Source organism: Leptodactylus fuscus, unplaced genomic scaffold (assembly GCF_031893055.1).
Source record: "Leptodactylus fuscus isolate aLepFus1 unplaced genomic scaffold, aLepFus1.hap2 HAP2_SCAFFOLD_332, whole genome shotgun sequence".
NCBI classification, from domain to species: domain Eukaryota; kingdom Metazoa; phylum Chordata; class Amphibia; order Anura; family Leptodactylidae; genus Leptodactylus; species Leptodactylus fuscus.
Window position 1 is genome coordinate 76,010 of NW_027440355.1, and position 26,690 is coordinate 102,699.

Consider the following 26,690-nt stretch of genomic DNA (forward strand, 5'->3'; position numbering starts at 1 on the left):
CAGTAGAGATAAGAGAACAGTAGAGATAAGAGAACAGTAGAGATGGGAGAACAGTAGAGATAAGAGAACAGTAGAGATGGAGAACAGTAGAGATGGAGAACAGTAGAGATGGAGAACAGTAGAGATAAGAGAACAGTAGAGATGGAGAACAGTAGAGAGGGAGAACAGCAGAGATGGAGAACAGTAGAGATGGGAGAACAGTAGAGATGGAGAACAGTAGAGATGGAGAACAGTAGAGATGGAGAACAGCAGAGATGGAGAACAGTAGAGATGGAGAACAGTAGAGATAAGAGAACAGTAGAGATGGAGAACAGTAGAGATGGAGAACAGTAGAGATGGGAGAACAGTAGAGATAAGAGAACAGTAGAGATGGGAGAACAGTAGAGAGGGAGAACAGCAGAGATAAGAGAACAGTAGAGATGGAGAACAGTAGAGATGGAGAACAGTAGAGATGGAGAACAGTAGAGATGGAGAACAGTAGAGATGGGAGAACAATAGAGATAAGAGAACAGCAGAGATGGAAGAACAGTAGAGATAAGAGAACAGTAGAGATGGAGAACAGTAGAGATGGAGAACAGTAGAGATGGAGAACAGTAGAGATGAAGAACAGTAGAGATGGGAGAACAGTAGAGATGGAGAACAGTAGAAATGGAGAACAGTAGAGATGGAGAACAGTAGAGATGGGAGAACAGTAGAGATGGAGAACAGTAGAGATGGGAGAACAGTAGAGATGGGAGAACAGTAGAGATGGAGAACAGTAGAGATGGAGAACAGTAGAGATGGAGAACAGCAGAGATGGAGAACAGCAGAGATAAGAGAACAGTAGAGATGGAGAACAGTAGAGATGGAGAACAGCAGAGATGGAGAACAGTAGAGATGGGAGACCAGTAGAGATAGGAGAATAGTAGAGATGGAGAACAGCAGAGATGGAGAACAGTAGAGATGGAGAACAGTAGAGATGGGAGAACAGTAGAGATAAGAGAACAGTAGAGATGGAGAACAGTAGAGATGGAGAACAGTAGAGATGGAGAACAGTAGAGATGGAGAACAGGAGAGATGGAGAACAGGAGAGATGGGAGACCAGTAGAGATAAGAGAACAGTAGAAATGGGAGAACAGTAGAGATGGGAGAACAGTAGAGATAAGAGAACAGTAGAGATAAGAGAACAGTAGAGATGGAGAACAGTAGAGATGGAGAACAGGAGAGATGGAGAACAGGAGAGATGGGAGACCAGTAGAGATAAGAGAACAGTAGAAATGGGAGAACAGTAGAGATGGGAGAACAGTAGAGATAAGAGAAAAGTAGAGATGGAGAACAGTAGAGATGGAGAACAGTAGAGATGGAGAACAGTAGAGATAAGAGAACAGTAGAGATAAGAGAACAGTAGAGATAAGAGAACAGTAGAGATGGAGAACAGTAGAGATGGGAGAACAGTAGAGATGGGAGAACAGTAGAGATAAGAGAACAGTAGAGATGGAGAACAGTAGAGATGGGAGACCAGTAGAGATAAGAGAACAGCAGAGATGGAAGAACAGTAGAGATAAGAGAACAGTAGAGATGGAGAACAGTAGAGATGGAGAACAGTAGAGATGGAGAACAGTAGAGATGGAGAACAGTAGAGATGGAGAACAGTAGAGATGGGAGAACAGTAGAGATGGAGAACAGTAGAGATGGAGAACAGCAGAGATGGAGAACAACAGAGATAAGAGAACAGTAGAGATGGAGAACAGTAGAGATGGAGAACAGCAGAGATGGAGAACAGTAGAGATGGGAGACCAGTAGAGATAGGAGAATAGTAGAGATGGAGAACAGCAGAGATGGAGAACAGTAGAGATAAGAGAACAGTAGAGATGGAGAACAGTAGAGATGGGAGAACAGTAGAGATGGAGAACAGTAGAGATGGGAGAACAGTAGAGATAAGAGAACAGTAGAGATGGAGAACAGTAGAGATGGAGAACAGTAGAGATGGAGAACAGGAGAGATGGGAGACCAGTAGAGATAAGAGAACAGTAGAGATGGGAGAACAGTAGAGATGGGAGAACAGTAGAGATAAGAGAACAGTAGAGATGGAGAACAGTAGAGATGGAGAACAGTAGAGATAAGAGAACAGTAGAGAAAAGAGAACAGCCGAGATGGAAGAACAGTAGAGATAAGAGAACAGTAGAGATGGAGAACAGTAGAGATGGAGAACAGCAGAGATGGAGAACAGTAGAGATGGGAGAACAGTAGAGATGGAGAACAGTAGAAATGGAGAACAGTAGAGATGGAGAACAGTAGAGATGGGAGAACAGTAGAGATGGAGAACAGTAGAGATGGGAGAACAGTAGAGATGGAGAACAGTAGAGATGGAGAACAGTAGAGATGGAGAACAGCAGAGATGGAGAACAGCAGAGATAAGAGAACAGTAGACATGGAGAACAGTAGAGATGGAGAACAGCAGAGATGGAGAACAGTAGAGATGGGAGACCAGTAGAGATAGGAGAATAGTAGAGATGGAGAACAGTAGAGATGGAGAACAGTAGAGATGGAGAACAGTAGAGATGGAGAACAGTAGAGATGGAGAACAGTAGAGATGGGAGAACAGTAGAGATGGAGAACAGTAGAAATGGAGAACAGTAGAGATGGAGAACAGTAGAGATGGGAGAACAGTAGAGATGGAGAACAGTAGAGATGGGAGAACAGTAGAGATGGAGAACAGTAGAGATGGAGAACAGTAGAGATGGAGAACAGCAGAGATGGAGAACAGCAGAGATAAGAGAACAGTAGACATGGAGAACAGTAGAGATGGAGAACAGCAGAGATGGAGAACAGTAGAGATGGGAGACCAGTAGAGATAGGAGAATAGTAGAGATGGAGAACAGCAGAGATGGAGAACAGTAGAGATAAGAGAACAGTAGAGATGGAGAACAGTAGAGATGGGAGAACAGTAGAGATGGAGAACAGTAGAGATGGGAGAACAGCAGAGATAAGAGAACAGTAGAGATGGAGAACAGTAGAGATGGAGAACAGGAGAGATGGAGAACAGGAGAGATGGGAGACCAGTAGAGATAAGAGAACAGTAGAGATGGAGAAAAGTAGAGATGGAGAAAAGGAGAGATGGAGAACAGGAGAGATGGGAGAACAGTAGAGATAAGAGAACAGTAGAGATGGAGAACAGTAGAGATGGAGAACAGTAGAGATGGAGAACAGTAGAGATAAGAGAACAGTAGAGATAAGAGAACAGTAGAGATAAGAGAACAGTAGAGATGGAGAACAGTAGAGATGGAGAACAGTAGAGATGGGAGAACAGTAGAGATGGAGAACAGTAGAGATGGGAGAACAGTAGAGATGGGAGAACAGTAGAGATAAGAGAACAGCAGAGATGGAAGAACAGTAGAGATAAGAGAACAGTAGAGATGGAGAACAGTAGAGATGGAGAACAGTAGAGATGGAGAACAGTAGAGATGGAGAACAGTAGAGATGGGAGAACAGTAGAGATGGAGAACAGTAGAGATGGAGAACAGCAGAGATGGAGAACAGCAGAGATAAGAGAACAGTAGAGATGGAGAACAGCAGAGATGGAGAACAGTAGAGATGGGAGACCAGTAGAGATAGGAGAATAGTAGAGATGGAGAACAGCAGAGATGGAGAACAGTAGAGATAAGAGAACAGTAGAGATGGGAGAACAGTAGAGATGGAGAACAGTAGAGATGGGAGAACAGTAGAGATAAGAGAACAGTAGAGATGGAGAACAGTAGAGATGGAGAACAGGAGAGATGGGAGACCAGTAGAGATAAGAGAACAGTAGAGATGGGAGAACAGTAGAGATGGGAGAACAGTAGAGATAAGAGAACAGTAGAGATGGAGAACAGTAGAGATGGAGAACAGTAGAGATAAGAGAACAGTAGAGATAAGAGAACAGCCGAGATGGAAGAACAGTAGAGATGGGAGAACAGGAGAGATGGGAGACCAGTAGAGATAAGAGAACAGCCGAGATGGAAGAACAGTAGAGATGGGAGAACAGTAGAGATGGAGAACAGTAGAGATGGAGAACAGTAGAGATGGGAGAACAGCAGAGATGGAGAACAGTAGAGATGGGAGAACAGTAGAGATAAGAGAACAGTAGAGATGGAGAACAGTAGAGATGGGAGAACAGTAGAGATGGAGAACAGTAGAGATGGGAGAACAGTAGAGATAAGAGAACAGTAGAGATGGAGAACAGTAGAGATGGGAGAACAGTAGAGATGGGACAACAGTAGAGATGGGAGAACAGTAGAGATGGAGAACAGTAGAGATGGGAGAACAGTAGAGATAAGAGAACAGCAGAGATGGAAGAATAGTAGAGATGGGAGAACAGTAGAGATAAGAGAACAGTAGAGATGGAGAACAGTAGAGATAAGAGAACAGTAGAGATAAGAGAACAGTAGAGATGGAGAACAGTAGAGATGGAGAACAGTAGAGATGGGAGAACAGTAGAGATGGAGAACAGGAGAGATGGGAGAACAGTAGAGATGGGAGAACAGTAGAGATGGGAGAACAGTAGAGATAAGAGAACGGTAGAGATGGGAGAACGGTAGAGATGGGAGAACGGTAGGAATGGGAGAACAGTACAGATGGAGAACGGTAGATATGGAGAACAGCAGAGATGGAGAACAAAGAGTTCTCCCATCTCTGCTGTTCTCCATCTCTGCTGTTCTCCCATCTCTACTGTTCTCTATGTCTACTGTTCTCCCATCTCTACTGTTCTCCCATCTCTACTGTTCTCCCATCTCTGCTGTTCTCCATCTCTACTGTTCTCCATCTCTACTGTTCTCCCATCTCTACTGTTCTCTATCTCTACTGTTCTCCATCTCTACTTGAGAAGGAGTACGGTAGAGATGGGAGAACAATAGAGATGGGAGAACGGTAGGGATGGAGAACAGTAGAGAGGGAGAACAGCAGAGATGGAGAACAGCAGAGATTGGAGAACAGTAGAGATAAGAGAACAGTAGAGATGGAGAACAGTAGAGATAAGAGAACAGTAGAGATGGAGAACAGTAGAGATGGAGAACAGTAGAGATGGAGAACAGTAGAGATGGGAGAACAGTAGAGATGGAGAACAGTAGAGATAAGAGAACAGTAGAGATGGAGAACAGTAGAGATGGAGAACAGGAGAGATGGAGAACAGGAGAGATGGGAGACCAGTAGAGATAAGAGAACAGTAGAGATGGAGAAAAGTAGAGATGGAGAAAAGGAGAGATGGAGAACAGGAGAGATGGGAGAACAGTAGAGATAAGAGAACAGTAGAGATGGAGAACAGTAGAGATGGAGAACAGTAGAGATGGAGAACAGTAGAGATAAGAGAACAGTAGAGATAAGAGAACAGTAGAGATAAGAGAACAGTAGAGATGGAGAACAGTAGAGATGGAGAACAGTAGAGATGGGAGAACAGTAGAGATGGAGAACAGTAGAGATGGGAGAACAGTAGAGATGGGAGAACAGTAGAGATAAGAGAACAGCAGAGATGGAAGAACAGTAGAGATAAGAGAACAGTAGAGATGGAGAACAGTAGAGATGGAGAACAGTAGAGATGGAGAACAGTAGAGATGGAGAACAGTAGAGATGGGAGAACAGTAGAGATGGAGAACAGTAGAGATGGAGAACAGCAGAGATGGAGAACAGCAGAGATAAGAGAACAGTAGAGATGGAGAACAGCAGAGATGGAGAACAGTAGAGATGGGAGACCAGTAGAGATAGGAGAATAGTAGAGATGGAGAACAGTAGAGATAAGAGAACAGTAGAGATGGGAGAACAGTAGAGATGGAGAACAGTAGAGATGGGAGAACAGTAGAGATAAGAGAACAGTAGAGATGGAGAACAGTAGAGATGGAGAACAGGAGAGATGGGAGACCAGTAGAGATAAGAGAACAGTAGAGATGGGAGAACAGTAGAGATGGGAGAACAGTAGAGATAAGAGAACAGTAGAGATGGAGAACAGTAGAGATGGAGAACAGTAGAGATAAGAGAACAGTAGAGATAAGAGAACAGCCGAGATGGAAGAACAGTAGAGATGGGAGAACAGGAGAGATGGGAGACCAGTAGAGATAAGAGAACAGCCGAGATGGAAGAACAGTAGAGATGGGAGAACAGTAGAGATAAGAGAACAGTAGAGATGGAGAACAGTAGAGATGGAGAACAGTAGAGATGGGAGAACAGCAGAGATGGAGAACAGTAGAGATGGGAGAACAGTAGAGATAAGAGAACAGTAGAGATGGAGAACAGTAGAGATGGGAGAACAGTAGAGATGGAGAACAGTAGAGATGGGAGAACAGTAGAGATGGGACAACAGTAGAGATGGGAGAACAGTAGAGATGGAGAACAGTAGAGATGGGAGAACAGTAGAGATAAGAGAACAGCAGAGATGGAAGAATAGTAGAGATGGGAGAACAGTAGAGATAAGAGAACAGTAGAGATGGAGAACAGTAGAGATAAGAGAACAGTAGAGATAAGAGAACAGTAGAGATGGAGAACAGTAGAGATGGAGAACAGTAGAGATGGGAGAACAGTAGAGATGGAGAACAGGAGAGATGGGAGAACAGTAGAGATGGGAGAACAGTAGAGATGGGAGAACAGTAGAGATAAGAGAACGGTAGAGATGGGAGAACGGTAGAGATGGGAGAACGGTAGGAATGGGAGAACAGTACAGATGGAGAACGGTAGATATGGAGAACAGCAGAGATGGAGAACAAAGAGTTCTCCCATCTCTGCTGTTCTCCATCTCTGCTGTTCTCCCATCTCTACTGTTCTCTATGTCTACTGTTCTCCCATCTCTACTGTTCTCCCATCTCTACTGTTCTCCCATCTCTGCTGTTCTCCATCTCTACTGTTCTCCATCTCTACTGTTCTCCCATCTCTACTGTTCTCTATCTCTACTGTTCTCCATCTCTACTTGAGAAGGAGTACGGTAGAGATGGGAGAACAATAGAGATGGGAGAACGGTAGGGATGGAGAACAGTAGAGAGGGAGAACAGCAGAGATGGAGAACAGCAGAGATTGGAGAACAGTAGAGATAAGAGAACAGTAGAGATGGAGAACAGTAGAGATAAGAGAACAGTAGAGATGGAGAACAGTAGAGATGGAGAACAGTAGAGATGGAGAACAGTAGAGATGGGAGAACAGTAGAGATGGAGAACAGTAGAGATAAGAGAACAGTAGAGATAAGAGAACAGTAGAGATGGAGAACAGTAGAGATGGGAGAACAGCAGAGATGGGAGAACAGTAGAGATAAGAGAACAGTAGAGATAAGAGAACAGTAGAGATGGGAGAACAGGAGAGATGGAGAACAGCAGAGATGGAGAACAGTAGAGATAAGAGAACAGTAGAGATAAGAGAACAGTAGAGATGGGAGAACAGGAGAGATGGAGAACAGCAGAGATGGAGAACAGTAGAGATAAGAGAACAGTAGAGATAAGAGAACAGTAGAGATGGGAAAACAGGAGAGATGGAGAACAGTAGAGATGGAGAACAGTAGAGATAAGAGAACAGTAGAGATAAGAGAACAGTAGAGATGGGAGAACAGCAGAGATGGAGAACAGCAGAGATGGAGAACAGTAGAGATAAGAGAACAGTAGAGATGGGAGAACAGGAGAGATGGAGAACAGTAGAGATGGAGAACAGTAGAGATAAGAGAACAGTAGAGATAAGAGAACAGTAGAGATGGAGAACAGTAGAGATAAGAGAACAGCCGAGATGGAAGAACAGTAGAGATGGGAGAACAGGAGAGATGGGAGACCAGTAGAGATAAGAGAACAGCCGAGATGGAAGAACAGTAGAGATGGGAGAACAGTAGAGATAAGAGAACAGTAGAGATGGAGAACAGTAGAGATGGAGAACAGTAGAGATGGAGAACAGTAGAGATAAGAGAACAGTAGAGATAGAGAACAGTAGAGATGGAGAACAGTAGAGATTGGAGAACAGTAGAGATGGAGAACAGTAGAGATGGAGAACAGTAGAGATGGAGAACAGTAGAGATGGGAGAACAGTAGAGATAAGAGAACAGTAGAGATGGAGAACAGTAGAGATGGGAGAACAGTAGAGATGGGAGAACAGTAGAGATAAGAGAACAGTAGAGATGGAGAACAGTAGAGATGGAGAACAGTAGAGATGGGAGAACAGTAGAGATAAGAGAACAGCAGAGATGGAAGACCAGTAGAGATGGGAGAACAGTAGAGATAAGAGAACAGTAGAGATGGAGAACAGTAGAGATAAGAGAACAGTAGAGATAAGAGAACAGTAGAGATGGAGAACAGTAGAGATGGAGAACAGTAGAGATGGGAGAACAGTAGAGATGGAGAACAGGAGAGATGGGAGAACAGTAGAGATGGGAGAACAGTAGAGATGGGAGAACAGTAGAGATGGAAGAACAGTAGAGATGGAGAACAGTAGAGATAAGAGAACGGTAGAGATGGGAGAACGGTAGAGATGGGAGAACAGTACAGATGGAGAACGGTAGATATGGAGAACAGCAGAGATGGAGAACAGAGAGTTCTCCCATCTCTGCTGTTCTCCATCTCTGCTGTTCTCCCATCTCTACTGTTCTCTATGTCTACTGTTCTCCCATCTCTACTGTTCTCCCATCTCTACTGTTCTCCATCTCTACTGTTCTCCCATCTCTGCTGTTCTCCATCTCTACTGTTCTCCATCTCTACTGTTCTCCCATCTCTACTGTTCTCTATCTCTACTGTTCTCCCTCTCTACTTGAGAAGGAGTACGGTAGAGATGGGAGAACGATAGAGATGGGAGAACGGTAGGGATGGAGAACGGTAGAGATGGAGAACAGTAGAGATGGAGAACAGTAGAGAGGGAGAACAGCAGAGATGGAGAACAGCAGAGATGGGAGAACAGTAGAGATAAGAGAACAGTAGAGATGGAGAACAGTAGAGATAAGAGAACAGTAGAGATGGAGAACAGTAGAGATAAGAGAACAGTAGAGATGGAGAACAGTAGAGATGGAGAACAGTAGAGATGGAGAACAGTAGAGATGGGAGAACAGTAGAGATGGAGAACAGTAGAGATAAGAGAACAGTAGAGATAAGAGAACAGTAGAGATGGAGAACAGTAGAGATGGGAGAACAGTAGAGATGGGAGAACAGTAGAGATAAGAGAACAGTAGAGATGGAGAACAGTAGAGATGGAGAACAGTAGAGATGGGAGAACAGTAGAGATAAGAGAACAGTAGAGATGGGAGAACAGGAGAGATGGAGAACAGTAGAGATAAGAGAACGGTAGAGATGGGAGAACGGTAGAGATGGGAGAACGGTAGGGATGGGAGAACAGTACAGATGGAGAACGGTAGATATGGAGAACAGCAGAGATGGAGAACAGAGAGTTCTCCCATCTCTGCTGTTCTCCATCTCTGCTGTTCTCCCATCTCTACTGTTCTCTATGTCTACTGTTCTCCCATCTCTACTGTTCTCCCATCTCTACTGTTCTCCATCTCTACTGTTCTCCCATCTCTGCTGTTCTCCATCTCTACTGTTCTCCATCTCTACTGTTCTCCCATCTCTACTGTTCTCTATCTCTACTGTTCTCCCTCTCTACTTGAGAAGGAGTACGGTAGAGATGGGAGAACGATAGAGATGGGAGAACGGTAGGGATGGAGAACGGTAGAGATGGAGAACAGTAGAGATGGAGAACAGTAGAGAGGGAGAACAGCAGAGATGGAGAACAGCAGAGATGGGAGAACAGTAGAGATAAGAGAACAGTAGAGATGGAGAACAGTAGAGATAAGAGAACAGTAGAGATGGAGAACAGTAGAGATAAGAGAACAGTAGAGATGGAGAACAGTAGAGATGGAGAACAGTAGAGATGGAGAACAGTAGAGATGGGAGAACAGTAGAGATGGAGAACAGTAGAGATAAGAGAACAGTAGAGATAAGAGAACAGTAGAGATGGAGAACAGTAGAGATGGGAGAACAGTAGAGATGGGAGAACAGTAGAGATAAGAGAACAGTAGAGATGGAGAACAGTAGAGATGGAGAACAGTAGAGATGGGAGAACAGTAGAGATAAGAGAACAGTAGAGATAAGAGAACAGTAGAGATGGGAGAACAGGAGAGATGGAGAACAGTAGAGATGGGAGAACAGTAGAGATAAGAGAACAGTAGAGATGGGAGAACAGGAGAGATGGAGAACAGTAGAGATGGGAGAACAGTAGAGATAAGAGAACAGTAGAGATGGAGAACAGTAGAGATAAGAGAACAGTAGAGATGGAGAACAGTAGAGATGGAGAACAGTAGAGATGGAGAACAGGAGAGATGGGAGACCAGTAGAGATAAGAGAACAGTAGAGATGGGAGAACAGTAGAGATGGGAGAACAGTAGAGATAAGAGAACAGTAGAGATGGAGAACAGTAGAGATGGAGAACAGTAGAGATGGAGAACAGTAGAGATAAGAGAACAGTAGAGATAAGAGAACAGTAGAGATAAGAGAACAGTAGAGATGGAGAACAGTAGAGATGGGAGAACAGTAGAGATGGGAGAACAGTAGAGATAAGAGAACAGTAGAGATGGAGAACAGTAGAGATGGGAGAACAGTAGAGATGGGAGAACAGTAGAGATAAGAGAACAGCAGAGATGGAAGAACAGTAGAGATAAGAGAACAGTAGAGATGGAGAACAGTAGAGATGGAGAACAGTAGAGATGGAGAACAGTAGAGATGGGAGAACAGTAGAGATGGAGAACAGTAGAGATGGAGAACAGTAGAGATGGGAGACCATTAGAGATAGGAGAATAGTAGAGATGGAGAACAGCAGAGATGGAGAACAGTAGAGATAAGAGAACAGTAGAGATGGAGAACAGTAGAGATGGGAGAACAGTAGAGATGGAGAACAGTAGAGATGGGAGAACAGTAGAGATAAGAGAACAGTAGAGATGGAGAACAGTAGAGATGGAGAACAGTAGAGATGGAGAACAGGAGAGATGGGAGACCAGTAGAGATAAGAGAACAGTAGAGATGGGAGAACAGTAGAAATGGGAGAACAGTAGAGATAAGAGAACAGTAGAGATGGAGAACAGTAGAGATGGAGAACAGTAGAGATAAGAGAACAGTAGAGATAAGAGAACAGCCGAGATGGAAGAACAGTAGAGATGGGAGAACAGGAGAGATAAGAGAACAGTAGAGATGGAGAACAGTAGAGATGGAGAACAGTAGAGATGGAGAACAGTAGAGATAAGAGAACAGTAGAGATGGCGAACAGTAGAGATGGGAGAACAGTAAAGATGGAGAACAGTAGAGATGGGAGAACAGTAGAGATAAGAGAACAGCAGAGATGGAAGAACAGTAGAGATGGGAGAACAGTAGAGATGGAGAACAGTAGAGATGGAGAACAGTAGAGATAAGAGAACAGTAGAGATAAGAGAACAGTAGAGATGGAGAACAGTAGAGATGGAGAACAGTAGAGATGGGAGAACAGTAGAGATGGAGAACAGTAGAGATGGGAGAACAGTAGAGATGGGAGAACAGTAGAGATAAGAGAACAGTAGAGATGGGAGAACAGTAGAGATGGGAGAACAGTAGAGATAAGAGAACGGTAGAGATGGGAGAACGGTAGAGATGGGAGAACGGTAGGGATGGGAGAACAGTACAGATGGAGAACGGTAGATATGGAGAACAGCAGAGATGGAGAACAGAGAGTTCTCCCATCTCTGCTGTTCTCCATCTCTGCTGTTCTCCCATCTCTACTGTTCTCTATGTCTACTGTTCTCCCATCTCTACTGTTCTCTATGTCTACTGTTCTCCCATCTCTGCTGTTCTCCATCTCTGCTGTTCTCCCATCTCTACTGTTCTCTATCTCTACTGTTCTCCATCTCTACTGTTCTCCCATCTCTACTGTTCTCCATCTCTGCTGTTCTCCCTCTCTACTGTTCTCCATCTCTACTGTTCTCCCATCTCTGCTGTTCTCCCATCTCTACTGTTCTCTATCTCTGCTGTTCTCCCTCTCTACTTGAGAAGGAGTACGGTAGAGATGGGAGAACGATAGAGATGGGAGAACGGTAGGGATGGAGAACGGTAGAGATGGGAGAACAGTAGAGATGGAGAACAGTAGAGAGGGAGAACAGCAGAGATGGAGAACAGCAGAGATGGGAGAACAGTAGAGATAAGAGAACAGTAGAGATAGAGAACAGTAGAGATAAGAGAACAGTAGAGATGGAGAACAGCAGAGATGGAGAACAGTAGAGATGGAGAACAGTAGAGATGGGAGAACAGTAGAGATAAGAGAACAGTAGAGATGGGGAACAGTAGAGATGGAAACAGGAGAGATGGAGAACAGTAGAGATGGGAGAACAGTAGAGATGGAGAACAGTAGAGATGGAGAACAGTAGAGATAAGAGAACAGTAGAGATAAGAGAACAGTAGAGATGGGAGAACAGTAGAGATAAGAGAACAGTAGAGATGGAGAACAGTAGAGATAAGAGAACAGTAGAGATAAGAGAACAGTAGAGATAAGAGAACAGTAGAGATGGAGAACAGTAGAAATGGAGAACAGTAGAGATGGGAGAACAGTAGAGATAAGAGAACAGTAGAGATGGAGAACAGTAGAGATGGAGAACAGTAGAGATGGAGAACAGTAGAGATAAGAGAACAGTAGAGATGGGAGAACAGCAGAGATGGAGAACAGCAGAGATGGAGAACAGTAGAGATAAGAGAACAGTAGAGATGGAGAACAGTAGAGATGGTAGAGAACAGTAGAGATAAGAGAACAGTAGAGATGGAGAACAGTAGAGATGGAGAACAGTAGAGATGGAGAACAGTAGAGATGGAGAACAGTAGAGATGGAGAACAGTAGAGATGGGAGAACAGTAGAGATGGGAGAACAGTAGAGATAAGAGAACAGTAGAGATGGGAGAACAGTAGAGATGGGAGAACAGTAGAGATAAGAGAACAGTAGAGATGGAGAACAGTAGAGATGGAGAACAGTAGAGATGGAGAACAGTAGAGATAAGAGAACAGTAGAGATGGCGAACAGTAGAGATGGGAGAACAGTAAAGATGGAGAACAGTAGAGATGGGAGAACAGTAGAGATAAGAGAACAGCAGAGATAAGAGAACAGTAGAGATGGAGAACAGTAGAGATGGAGAACAGTAGAGATGGAGAACAGTAGAGATAAGAGAACACTAGAGATGGAGAACAGTAGAGATGGGAGAACAGTAGAGATGGGAGAACAGTAGAGATAAGAGAACAGCAGAGATGGAAGAACAGTAGAGATAAGAGAACAGGAGAGATGGAGAACAGTAGAGATGGAGAACAGTAGAGATGGGAGAACAGTAGAGATGGAGAACAGTAGAGATGGGAGAACAGTAGAGATAAGAGAACAGTAGAGATGGAGAACAGTAGAGATGGAGAACAGTAGAGATGGAGAACAGTAGAGATAAGAGAACAGTAGAGATAAGAGAACAGCCGAGATGGAAGAACAGTAGAGATGGGAGAACAGGAGAGATGGGAGACCAGTAGAGATAAGAGAACAGCCGAGATGGAAGAACAGTAGAGATGGGAGAACAGTAGAGATAAGAGAACAGTAGAGATGGAGAACAGTAGAGATGGAGAACAGTAGAGATGGAGAACAGTAGAGATAAGAGAACAGTAGAGATGGGAGAACAGTAGAGATGGGAGAACAGTAGAGATGGAGAACAGTAGAGATGGAGAACAGTAGAGATTGGAGAACAGTAGAGATGGAGAACAGTAGAGATGGGAGAACAGTAGAGATAAGAGAACAGTAGAGATGGAGAACAGTAGAGATGGGAGAACAGTAGAGATGGAGAACAGTAGAGATGGGAGAACAGTAGAGATAAGAGAACAGCAGAGATGGAAGAACAGTAGAGATGGGAGAACAGTAGAGATAAGAGAACAGTAGAGATGGAGAACAGTAGAGATAAGAGAACAGTAGAGATAAGAGAACAGTAGAGATAAGAGAACAGTAGAGATGGAGAACAGTAGAGATGGGAGAACAGTAGAGATGGAGAACAGTAGAGATGGGAGAACAGTAGAGATGGGAGAACAGTAGAGATGGGAGAACAGTAGAGATGGAAGAACAGTAGAGATGGAGAACAGTAGAGATAAGAGAACGGTAGAGATGGGAGAACAGTAGAGATGGGAGAACAGTAGAGATGGAGAACAGTAGAGATGGAGAACAGTAGAGATAAGAGAACAGTAGAGATGGGAGAACAGTAGAGATAAGAGAACAGTAGAGATGGGAGAACAGTAGAGATAAGAGAATAGTAGAGATGGGAGAACAGTAGAGATAAGAGAACAGTAGAGATGGGAGAACAGTAGAGATGGAGAACAGTAGAGATGGGAGAACAGTAGAGATGGAGAACAGTAGAGATGGAGAACAGTAGAGATTGGAGAACAGTAGAGATGGAGAACAGTAGAGATGGGAGAACAGTAGAGATAAGAGAACAGTAGAGATGGAGAACAGTAGAGATGGGAGAACAGTAGAGATGGAGAACAGTAGAGATGGGAGAACAGTAGAGATAAGAGAACAGCAGAGATGGAAGAACAGTAGAGATGGGAGAACAGTAGAGATAAGAGAACAGTAGAGATGGAGAACAGTAGAGATAAGAGAACAGTAGAGATAAGAGAACAGTAGAGATAAGAGAACAGTAGAGATGGAGAACAGTAGAGATGGGAGAACAGTAGAGATGGAGAACAGTAGAGATGGGAGAACAGTAGAGATGGGAGAACAGTAGAGATGGAAGAACAGTAGAGATGGAGAACAGTAGAGATAAGAGAACGGTAGAGATGGGAGAACAGTAGAGATGGGAGAATAGTAGAGATGGAAGAACAGCAGATATGGAGAACAGTAGAGATGGAGAACAGTAGAGATGGAGAACAGCAGAGATGGAGAACAGTAGAGATGGGAGACCAGTAGAGATGGGAGACCAGTAGAGATGGAGAACAGCAGAGATGGAGAACAGCAGAGATGGAGAACAGTAGAGATAAGAGAACACTAGAGATGGAGAACAGTAGAGATGGGAGAACAGTAGAAATGGAGAACAGTAGAGATGGGAGAACAGTAGAGATAAGAGAACAGTAGAGATGGAGAACAGTAGAGATGGAGAACAGTAGAGATGGAGAACAGGAGAGATGGGTGACCAGTAGAAATAAGAGAACAGTAGAGATGGAAGAACAGTAGAGATGGAGAACAGTAGAGATGGAGAACAGTAGAGATAAGAGAACAGTAGAGATGGAGAACAGTAGAGATGGAGAACAGTAGAGATGGAGAACAGGAGAGATGGAGTGACCAGTAGAGATAAGAGAACAGTAGAGATGGAAGAACAGTAGAGATGGAGAACAGTAGAGATAAGAGAACACTAGAGATGGAGAACAGTAGAGATGGGAGAACAGTAGAAATGGAGAACAGTAGAGATGGGAGAACAGTAGAGATAAGAGAACAGTAGAGATGGAGAACAGTAGAGATGGAGAACAGTAGAGATGGAGAACAGTAGAGATAAGAGAACAGTAGAGATGGAGAACAGTAGAGATGGAGAACAGTAGAGATGGAGAACAGGAGAGATGGGTGACCAGTAGAGATAAGAGAACAGTAGAGATGGAAGAACAGTAGAGATGGAGAACAGTAGAGATGGAGAACAGTAGAGATAAGAGAACAGTAGAGATGGAGAACAGTAGAGATGGAGAACAGTAGAGATGGAGAACAGGAGAGATGGGTGACCAGTAGAGATGAGAGAACAGTAGAGATGGAGAACAGTAGAGATGGAGAACAGTAGAGATAGAGAACAGTAGAGATGGAGAACAGTAGAGATAAGAGAACAGTAGAGATGGAAGAACAGTAGAGATGGAGAACAGTAGAGATGGAGAACAGTAGAGATGGAGAACAGTAGAGATGGAGAACAGTAGAGATGGGAGAACAGTAGAGATGGGAGAACAGTAGAGATGGAGAACAGTAGAGATGGGAGAACAGTAGAGATGGAGAACAGTAGAGATGGAGAACAGTAGAGATGGAGAACAGTAGAGATGGGAGAACAGTAGAGATGGAGAACAGTAGAGATGGAGAACAGTAGAGATGGGAGAACAGTAGAGATGGAGAACAGTAGAGATGGAGAACAGTAGAGATAGGAGAACAGTAGAGATGGAGAACAGTAGAGATGGAGAACAGTAGAGATAAGAGAACAGTAGAGATGGAGAACAGTAGAGATGGGAGAACAGTAGAGATGGAGAACAGTAGAGATAAGAGAACAGTAGAGATGGAGAACAGTAGAGATGGAGAACAGTAGAGATGGGAGAACAGTAGAGATGGAGAACAGTAAAGATAAGAGAACAGTAGAGATGGGAGAACAGTAGAGATAAGAGAACAGTAGAGATGGAGAACAGTAGAGATGGGAGAACAGTAGAGATGGAGAACAGTAGAGATGGAGAACAGTAGAGATAAGAGAACAGTAGAGATGGGAGAACAGTAGAGATAAGAGAACAGTAGAGATGGGAGAACAGTAGAGATAAGAGAACAGTAGAGATGGGAGAACAGTAGAGATAAGAGAACAGTAGAGATGGGAGAACAGTAGAGATGGAGAACAGTAGAGATGGGAGAACAGTAGAGATGGAGAACAGTAGAGATGGAGAACAGTAGAGATTGGAGAACAGTAGAGATGGAGAACAGTAGAGATGGGAGAACAGTAGAGATAAGAGAACAGTAGAGATGGAGAACAGTAGAGATGGGAGAACAGTAGAGATGGAGAACAGTAGAGATGGGAGAACAGTAGAGATAAGAGAACAGCAGAGATGGAAGAACAGTAGAGATGGGAGAACAGTAGAGATAAGAGAACAGTAGAGATGGAGAACAGTAGAGATAAGAGAACAGTAGAGATAAGAGAACAGTAGAGATAAGAGAACAGTAGAGATGGAGAACAGTAGAGATGGGAGAACAGTAGAGATGGAGAACAGTAGAGATGGGAGAACAGTAGAGATGGGAGAACAGTAGAGATGGGAGAACAGTAGAGATGGAAGAACAGTAGAGATGGAGAACAGTAGAGATAGAGAACGAGTAGAGATGGAGAACAGTAGAGATGGGAGAACAGTAGAGATGGAAGAACAGCAGATATGGAGAACAGTAGAGATGGAGAACAGTAGAGATGGGAGACAGTAGAGATGGGAGAACAGTAGAGATGGAAGAACAGCTAGATATGGAGAACAGTAGAGATGGAGAACAGCAGAGATGGAGAACAGTAGAGATGGGAGACCAGTAGAGATGGGAGACCAGTAGAGATGGAGAACAGCAGAGATGGAGAACAGTCAGAGATGGAGAACAGTAGAGATAAGAGAACACTAGAGATGGAGAACAGTAGAGATGGGAGAACAGTAGAAATGGAGAACAGTAGAGATGGGAGAACAGTAGAGATAAGAGAACAGTAGAGATGGAGAACAGTAGAGATGGAGAACAGTAGAGATGGAGAACAGGAGAGATGGGTGACCAGTAGAAATAAGAGAACAGTAGAGATGGAAGAAACAGTAGAGATGGAGAACAGTAGAGATGGGAGAACAGTAGAGATAAGAGAACAGTAGAGATGGAGAACAGTAGAGATGGAGAACAGTAGAGATGGAGAACAGGAGAGATGGGAGAACAGTAGAGATACTAGAGAGAACAGTAGAGATGGAGAACAGTAGAGATGGAGAACAGTAGAGATGGAGAACAGTAGAGATAAGAGAACAGTAGAGATGGAGAACAGTAGAGATGGGAGAACAGTAGAGATGGAGAACAGTAGAGATGGGAGAACAGTAGAGATAAGAGAACAGTAGAGATGGAGAACAGTAGAGATGGAGAACAGTAGAGATGGAGAACAGTAGAGATGGGAGAACAGTAGAGATAAGAGAACAGTAGAGATGGAGAACAGTAGAGATGGAGAACAGTAGAGATGGAGAACAGGAGAGATGGGTGACCAGTAGAGATAAGAGAACAGTAGAGATGGAGAACAGTAGAGATGGAGAACAGTAGAGATGGAGAACAGTAGAGATAAGAGAACAGTAGAGATGGAAGAACAGTAGAGATGGAGAACAGTAGAGATGGAGAACAGGAGAGATGGGAGAACAGTAGAGATAAGAGAACAGTAGAGATGGAGAACAGTAGAGATGGAGAACAGTAGAGATGGAGAACAGTAGAGATGGAGAACAGTAGAGATGGAGAACAGTAGAGATGGAGAACAGTAGAGATGGAGAACAGTAGAGATGGAGAACAGTAGAGATGGAGAACAGTAGAGATGGAGAACAGTAGAGATGGAGAACAGTAGAGATGGAGAACAGTAGAGATGGAGAACAGTAGAGATGGGAGAACAGTAGAGATGGAGAACAGTAGAGAATGGAGAACAGTAGAGATGAGAACAGTAAAGAACAGTAGAGATGGGAGAACAGTAGAGATGGAGAGAACAGTAGAGATGGAGAACAGTAGAGATGGGAGAACAGTAGAGATGGAGAACAGTAGAGATGGAGAACAGTAGAGATAGGAGAACAGTAGAGATGAGAGAACAGTAGAGATGGAGAACAGTAGAGATAAGAGAACAGTAGAGATGGAGAACAGTAGAGATGGAGAACAGTAGAGATAAGAGAACAGTAGAGATGGAGAACAGTAGAGATAAGAGAACAGTAGAGATGGAGAACAGTAGAGATGGAGAACAGTAGAGATGGAGAACAGTAGAGATGGAGAACAGTAGAGATAAGAGAACAGTAGAGATGGAGAACAGTAGAGATAAGGAGAACAGTAGAGATGGAGAACAGTAGAGATGGGAGAACAGTAGAGATGGAGAACAGTAGAGATAAGAGAACAGTAGATGGAGAACAGTAGAGATGGAGAACAGTAGAGATAAGAGAACAGTAGAGATGGAGAACAGTAGAGATAAGAGAACAGTAGAGATGGAGAACAGTAGAGATGGAGAGAACAGTAGAGATGGAGAACAGTAGAGATAAGAGAACAGTAGAGATGGAGAACAGTAGAGATGGAGACAGTAGAGATGGGAGAACAGTAGAGATGGAGAACAGTAAAGATAAGAGAACAGTAGAGATGGAGAACAGTAGAGATAAGAGAACAGTAGAGATGGAGAACAGTAGAGATGGGAGAACAGTAGAGATGGAGAACAGTAGAGATGGAGAACAGTAGAGATAAGAGAACAGTAGAGATGGGAGAACAGTAGAGATAAGAGGAACAGTAGAGATGGGAGAACAGTAGAGATAAGAGAACAGTAGAGATGGGAGAACAGTAGAGATAAGAGAACAGTAGAGATGGAGAACAGTAGAGATAAGAGAACAGTAGAGATGGGGAGAACAGTAGAGATGGAGAACAGTAGAGATGGGAGAACAGTAGAGATGGAGAACAGTAGAGATGGAGAACAGTAGAGATAAGAGAACAGTAGAGATGGAGAACAGTGGAGATGGGAGAACAGTAGAGATGGAGAACAGTAGAGATGGAGAACAGTAGAGATGGAGAACAGTAGAGATAAGAGAACAGTAGAGATGGGAGAACAGTAGAGATAAGAGAACAGTAGAGATAAGAGAACAGTAGAGATGGGAGAGAACAGTAGAGATGGAGAGCAACAGTAGAGATGGAGACCACCCGGGACTCATAACTTTTGGGTCCAGAGTATTGTCTACCTTTGTGTCATCTTGGCTATTAGGAGATGGGCGCTGTCCCTATACAATGTGCGGCCTAGTCAGAGGACAGTTTCTCCATGAGACCTTATTGGTAGTATGTTCCGTGTATGTAATACCCAATGTTCTTTATAGATGAGGAGGAACCTCTGAAACATTTCCTTTAAGAATTCTGTTAGTTGAGGAGACAAAGAATCATTCAGTAAAGTATTATAGCATCGGAACAATGCATAGCGTGCCAAGAAACTCTATTAAAAGGGTTTTCCATTTAGAATCGTTGCGAGCACGTCGTCCTCTGTAATATCAGTGGTTGGGCCTTTGTACATATCCCAGGGTAGGACTTGGTGCTGAGATACGGCAGGACGTATAGACAATAATAGGGATTAGAGGAGACTCGTCCCCCATCAATGGGTAAGAAGGTGTCACGTAAAAATGGAAAACCCATTTAATGTGTCAATGCTGCGGACTACATCGCATCACTGCCAAGTATCTCCATGCTTTCTGACCTTTCCCATGCACAATAGTACAACATGTTTAATTCATCTGCAAGTCAATTCTCCGGCTCTTTGGTAAGTTCTGGAAAGCATGTTCTACTATCGGATGCCTAATATGCTACACATGTAGGATCGGACAATATGCAAGGAGAAAGACTTGAGAATAGTAAGAATGGGGTCATGTTAAAGTGCCAATCCTCTTACATCAATCCACGGAGCTGCGAGAAATGGTTCCCCAAAAGTCATTCTCCATTGTGTCTTATAGGTGATGATGAATGTGAGCTCGTCCTATTGCCCTCAGCTACAACCCCCTTACACGGCACCTGCTATACCGACATATAGTAGAATATACTTCGCTCTTAATTGTGAACATCTAAAAAGCTTCAGATTGGACCCTGAAACTTGTTAAAGGCCCAGGATTTGGTTATGGACCCCAGGCCCTATGATTTGGGGGTATATTATGCAGATGTATTATAAACCCCGTATCTGTAGGATTTACTCATTGATGTGTAGTCACAGATTCCTCCAATGATCGTAGAATGGGCCCTTACCGGGGTCTACACTGGAGACAGAAGGTCTGATGGCTGGGACTCCCACCCATAACAGAGGTCCTCTACCGCTCCAGTCCAAGTCCATGGGACTACCAAAGATTTTGTGAAGTGCTCATCTCATGATCCTTAAAGGGGATGAACCAGGTTTGGAAGAAATTCTGCCAATAGGATAGATGGTAACTTAGATAGTGGAGGAGCGACCACCTAGACCGCCAACAAGCCAAGAATGGGGTCCATGGCTACGTGCGACACTGCCATAGAGAATAAATAGTCCCCCGCCGATCCCTTGGCCTATTAGACTTATTAAAACCCCTCTCAATATAACTTTATTGAGCTATTTTTTCCTTCACATCCCAGACATATCTAAGGGATCCCGAGCCTAAATAGTAGAGGGCATGGGCCAGCGTAGATTTACCACATGTACTATCCTACGCCCCATTGTCCTAGCGGGCGATACCAGCCCTCTCTGGGTCTATGATGTGACCTATTAGCCAATAACTTGGGCCGACCTCCATCGGTGACTCCGAGCCCCGGAGCAGAGTCATTCGATAACACGTACTGTAGACAGTCTGTCCCGTTACTCGCTGCGTCTGGAGAATGGACTTTTGGAGGACCAGTTATCGGCCGAGGTTACGGTAACTCGTTGCACCATCTTTTCCCCTGACAACTATGCGACTACCTCTCCATGCACAGGGAGACTACGGTATCCATGCCTCTAAGAAGCGGCCATCTCAGCAAGGGAAGTGAGCGCCTGTCATAGGGCAAGCAGCACTCAAAAAGATTTTCAAAGACTACCGACCGGCCAGCTCTCTCTCCCTTACTCCTTCTCTTTTTCTCCATCCTGCGCAGTCTTTTCTCTTCTCGTCTCTTGGCCTCCTCTTCCTCTTGGTGCTGCCGACATTTGTGAAAGTTCTCCACCACCACCCCCACAAACATATTCAGGACAAAGAAGGCAACAATCAGCAGGAAGGATATGAAGTAAAGGAGCATCCAGGGGTTGTAGTTCATCACTGGCTGCAAAGAACAGACACGGCTGATATTACATAGGTCAGAGGGTACAAGAAAGAAAACCGTCACTTAGTGCCCCCGAAAGAGCAGCTACAAGTACTGCAAGTCCATTTACACCCCCATTACAAGGGTCCTCCCTTCTAATAACACTGATAAGGGACGAGGTCCAATCATTGGGACCACCGAGTGTGAATGGAGTGGCGGGAGCGCAGGCAGCGGCCATTGGTCCATTCACTCATATGAGACGGCCAGAACCCTTGTAGCAAATAATAGAAGAGCGGCCATGCAGTACCAGACACCTTCTGCTTGGAATGTAATACCTGCTGGTCCACCCCCACCGCGTCCAGTCCGTCATACATGATGTCCACCCATCCGTCCTTAGACGCCAGGACAAACAACGACATTAAGGCCTGCAGAGACACAAAGTGACACAGTATAGGTGACCACAGGTTCCCTATACATACAATAGGTAACACTGTCATATAGGGGGCGCTTAGAGATGTGACAGGTATCTCATATGTAGTATGGTTTGTCGTACACACCTGACCCAGGTTGTCGAAGTTGTATTTATGTCGCGCCCACTTGTATCTGGACTCCAGGCAGTCGGACTTATTGGTGATATTTCTGGTGTCTTCTCCCAGGCAGTAAAAAAATTTACCTTTGAAAAGCTGAAATGAATAAAATGTGATAAATGAATAATTAGAAGAAGCTGCATCTATACCGGCCATCCCATAATAACCAGAATATATACTGTAATGTATTGTATATGAGCGGCCATCCCATAATAACCAGAGTACATCTATACTGTATCGTATATGAGCAGCCATCCCATAATAACCAGAGTACATCTATACTGTATTGTATATGAGCGGCCATCCCATAATAACCAGAATATATCTATACTGTATTGTATATGAGCAGCCATCCCATAATAACCAGAGTACATCTATACTGTATTGTATATGAGCAGCCATCCCATAATAACCAGAGTACATCTATACTGTATTGTATATGAGCAGCCATCCCATAATAACCAGAGTACATCTATACTGTATTGTATATAATCAGCCATCCCATAATAACCAGAGTACATCTATACTGTATTATATATGAGCGGCCATCCCATAATAACCAGAATATAACTATACTGTATTGTATATGAGCGGCCATCCCATAATAACCAGAGTACATCTATACTGTATTGTATATGAGCGGCCATCCCATAATAATCAGAATATATCTATACTGTATTATATATGAGCGGCCATCCCATAATAACCAGAATATATACTGTAATGTATTGTATATGAGCAGCCATCCCATAATAACCAGAGTACATCTATACTGTATCGTATATGAGCAGCCATCCCATAATAATCAGAGTACATCTATACTGTATTGTATATGAGTGGCCATCCCATAATAACCAGAATATATCTATACTGTATTGTATATGAGCGGCCATCCCATAATAACCAGAGTACATCTATACTGTATCGTATATGAGCAGCCATCCCATAATAACCAGAGTACATCTATACTGTATTGTATATGAGCAGCCATCCCATAATAACCAGAGTACATCTATACTGTATTGTATATGAGCAGCCATCCCATAATAACCAGAGTACATCTATACTGTATTGTATATGAGCAGCCATCCCATAATAACCAGAGTACATCTATACTGTATCGTATATGAGCAGCCATCCCATAATAACCAGAGTACATCTATACTGTATTGTATATGAGCAGCCATCCCATAATAACCAGAGTACATCTATACTGTATTGTATATGAGCGGCCATCCCATAATAACCAGAGTACATCTATACTGTATCGTATATGAGCAGCCATCCCATAATAACCAGAGTACATCTATACTGTATTGTATATGAGCAGCCATCCCATAATAACCAGAATATATACTGTAATGTATTGTATATGAGCAGCCATCCTATAATAACCAGAGTACATCTATACTGTATTGTATATGAGCGGCCATCCCATAATAACCAGAGTACATCTATACTGTATTGTATATGAGCAGCCATCCCATAATAACCAGAGTACATCTATACTGTATTGTATATGAGCAGTCATCCCATAATAACCAGAGTACATCTATACTGTATTGTATATGAGCAGCCATCCCATAATAACCAGAGTACATCTATACTGTATTGTATATGAGCAGCCATCCCATAATAACCAGAGTACATCTATACTGTATCGTATATGAGCAGCCATCCCATAATAACCAGAGTACATCTATACTGTATTGTATATGAGCAGTCATCCCATAATAACCAGAGTACATCTATACTGTATTGTATATGAGCGGCCATCCCATAATAACCAGAGTACATCTATACTGTATTGTATATGAGCAGCCATCCCATAATAACCAGAGTACATCTATACTGTATTGTATATGAGCGGCCATCCCATAATAACCAGAGTACATCTATACTGTATTGTATATGAGCAGCCATCCCATAATAACCAGAGTACATCTATACTGTATTGTATATGAGCAGCCATCCCATAATAACCAGAGTACATCTATACTGTATTGTATATGAGCAGTCATCCCATAATAACCAGAGTACATCTATACTGTATTGTATATGAGCAGCCATCCCATAATAACCAGAGTACATCTATACTGTATTGTATATGAGCGGCCATCCCATAATAACCAGAGTACATCTATACTGTATCGTATATGAGCAGCCATCCCATAATAACCAAAGTACATCTATACTGTATTGTATATGAGCAGCCATCCCATAATAATCAGAATATATCTATACTGTATTATATATGAGCGGCCATCCCATAATAACCAGAGTACATCTATTACTGTATTGTATATGAGCGCCATCCCATAATTATCCCTATACAGCAAGCGCTGACGTCTCCGCGCTTATCAGTGCTCAGCTGAGATTCTGTGAGTGTGTTACAGATTGTGGATTGTCTGTTGTGGATTATTCGTTGTGGATTGTCTGTTGTGGATTGTCTGTTGTGGATTGTCTGTTGTGGATTGTCTGTTGTGGATTGTTTCCTGAAGATTGTCTCTTGTGGATTATTCATTGTGGATTGTCTCTTGTGGATTATTCATTGTGGATTGTCTGTTGTGGATTTTCTCCTGTGGATTGTCTGTTGTGGATTATTCGTTGTGGATTGTCTGTTGTGGATTGTCTCTCGTGGATTGTCTCTCGTGGATTGTCTCTTGTCGATTGTCTCTTGTGGATTATCTCTTGTGGATTGTCTCTGTAATGTGTGGACGGGACTCGCTAACATGTAGGACCTTATACCTGCACACCAAGGATGCCGAATATGATGAAGAAGGCGCAGCAGATCACCACGATGTTCCCGATGGGCTTCAAGGAGGACATTAAAGTCTCCACCACCAGTTTAAGGCCTTGAGCGCGGCTGATAACCCTGAGGAACGAGAGACGAGAGAGACGAGATCACAGAAACATCAGAGTCACTAACTAGCAAGAGATTTAAGAAACTTATCACAAAAATAAAACACTTTGGCACAAAATGTAGATTGTATTTCTGTGAGCCCCATATGGTGTAGATCATATAGGGATATATATATATATATATATATATGGGTCACAATGTACAGGTTTCCTATCAGTGTGTCTTTGTAGAATGGGAGGAAATTCCCACAAGCACGGGGAGAACATACAAACTACACGAAGATGATGTTCCTGGTGGGATTTGAACCCAGGACTCCAGCGCTGCAAGGCTACAGATCTAACCACTGAGCCATCGTTTGGCCCCCAAAACGTACCAGATAGATAGATAGATAGATAGATAGATAGATAGATAGATAGGAGATAGATAGATAGATAGGAGATAGATAGATAGATAGATAGATAGATAGATAGATAGATGATAGATAGATAGATAGATAGATAGATAGATAGATAGATAGATAGATAGGAGATAGATAGATAGATAGATAGATAGATAGATAGATAGGAGATAGATAGATAGATAGATAGATAGATAGATAGGAGATAGATAGATAGATAGATAGGAGATAGATAGATAGATAGATAGATAGATAGATAGGAGATAGATAGATAGGAGATAGATAGATAGATAGATAGATAGATAGATAGGAGATAGATAGATAGATAGATAGATAGATAGGAGATAGATAGATAGATAGATAGATAGATAGATAGGAGATAGATAGATAGATAGATAGATAGATAGATAGGAGATAGATAGATAGATAGGAGATAGATAGATAGGAGATAGATAGATAGATAGATAGATAGATAGATAGATAGATAGATAGATAGGAGATAGATAGATAGATAGATAGATAGATAGATAGGAGATAGATAGATAGATAGGAGATAGATAGATAGATAGGAGATAGATAGATAGGAGATAGATAGATAGATAGATAGATAGATAGATAGATAGGAGATAGATAGATAGATAGATAGATAGATAGATAGATAGATAGATAGATAGGAGATAGATAGATAGATGATAGATAGATAGATAGGAGATAGATAGATAGATAGATAGATAGATAGATAGATAGATAGGAGATAGATAGATAGATAGATAGATAGATAGATAGATAGATAGATAGATAGGAGATAGATAGATAGATAGATAGATAGATAGAAGATAGATAGATAGATAGATAGATAGATAGATAGATAGATAGATAGGAGATAGATAGATAGGAGATAGATAGGAGATAGATAGATAGATAGATAGATAGATAGATAGATAGGAGATAGATAGATAGATAGATAGATAGGAGATAGATAGATAGATAGATAGATAGATAGATAGATAGATAGATAGATAGATAGGAGATAGGTAGGAGATAGATAGGAGATAGATAGATAGATAGATAGATAGATAGATAGATAGATAGGAGATAGATAGATAGGAGATAGATAGGAGATAGATAGATAGATAGATAGATAGATAGATAGGAGATAGATAGATAGATAGGAGATAGATAGATAGATAGATAGATAGAT

The 26,690-nt window shown here is 42.7% G+C and overlaps 1 protein-coding gene across 1 annotated transcript in view; it reads right to left on the reverse strand.

The window, feature by feature from the left end:
- LOC142187948 (voltage-dependent T-type calcium channel subunit alpha-1G-like) overlaps positions 1-26,690 on the reverse strand; it is a 67,211-nt gene that overhangs the window by 32,784 nt on the left and 7,737 nt on the right. The window contains exons 7-10 of the mRNA XM_075261739.1: positions 24,978-25,104; positions 22,200-22,325; positions 21,978-22,067; positions 21,471-21,663 (exon numbers count right to left, since the gene is read on the reverse strand). Of these exons, the coding sequence (XP_075117840.1) occupies positions 21,471-21,663; positions 21,978-22,067; positions 22,200-22,325; positions 24,978-25,104 (536 nt within the window). The remainder of the gene's footprint in view (positions 1-21,470; positions 21,664-21,977; positions 22,068-22,199; positions 22,326-24,977; positions 25,105-26,690) is intronic.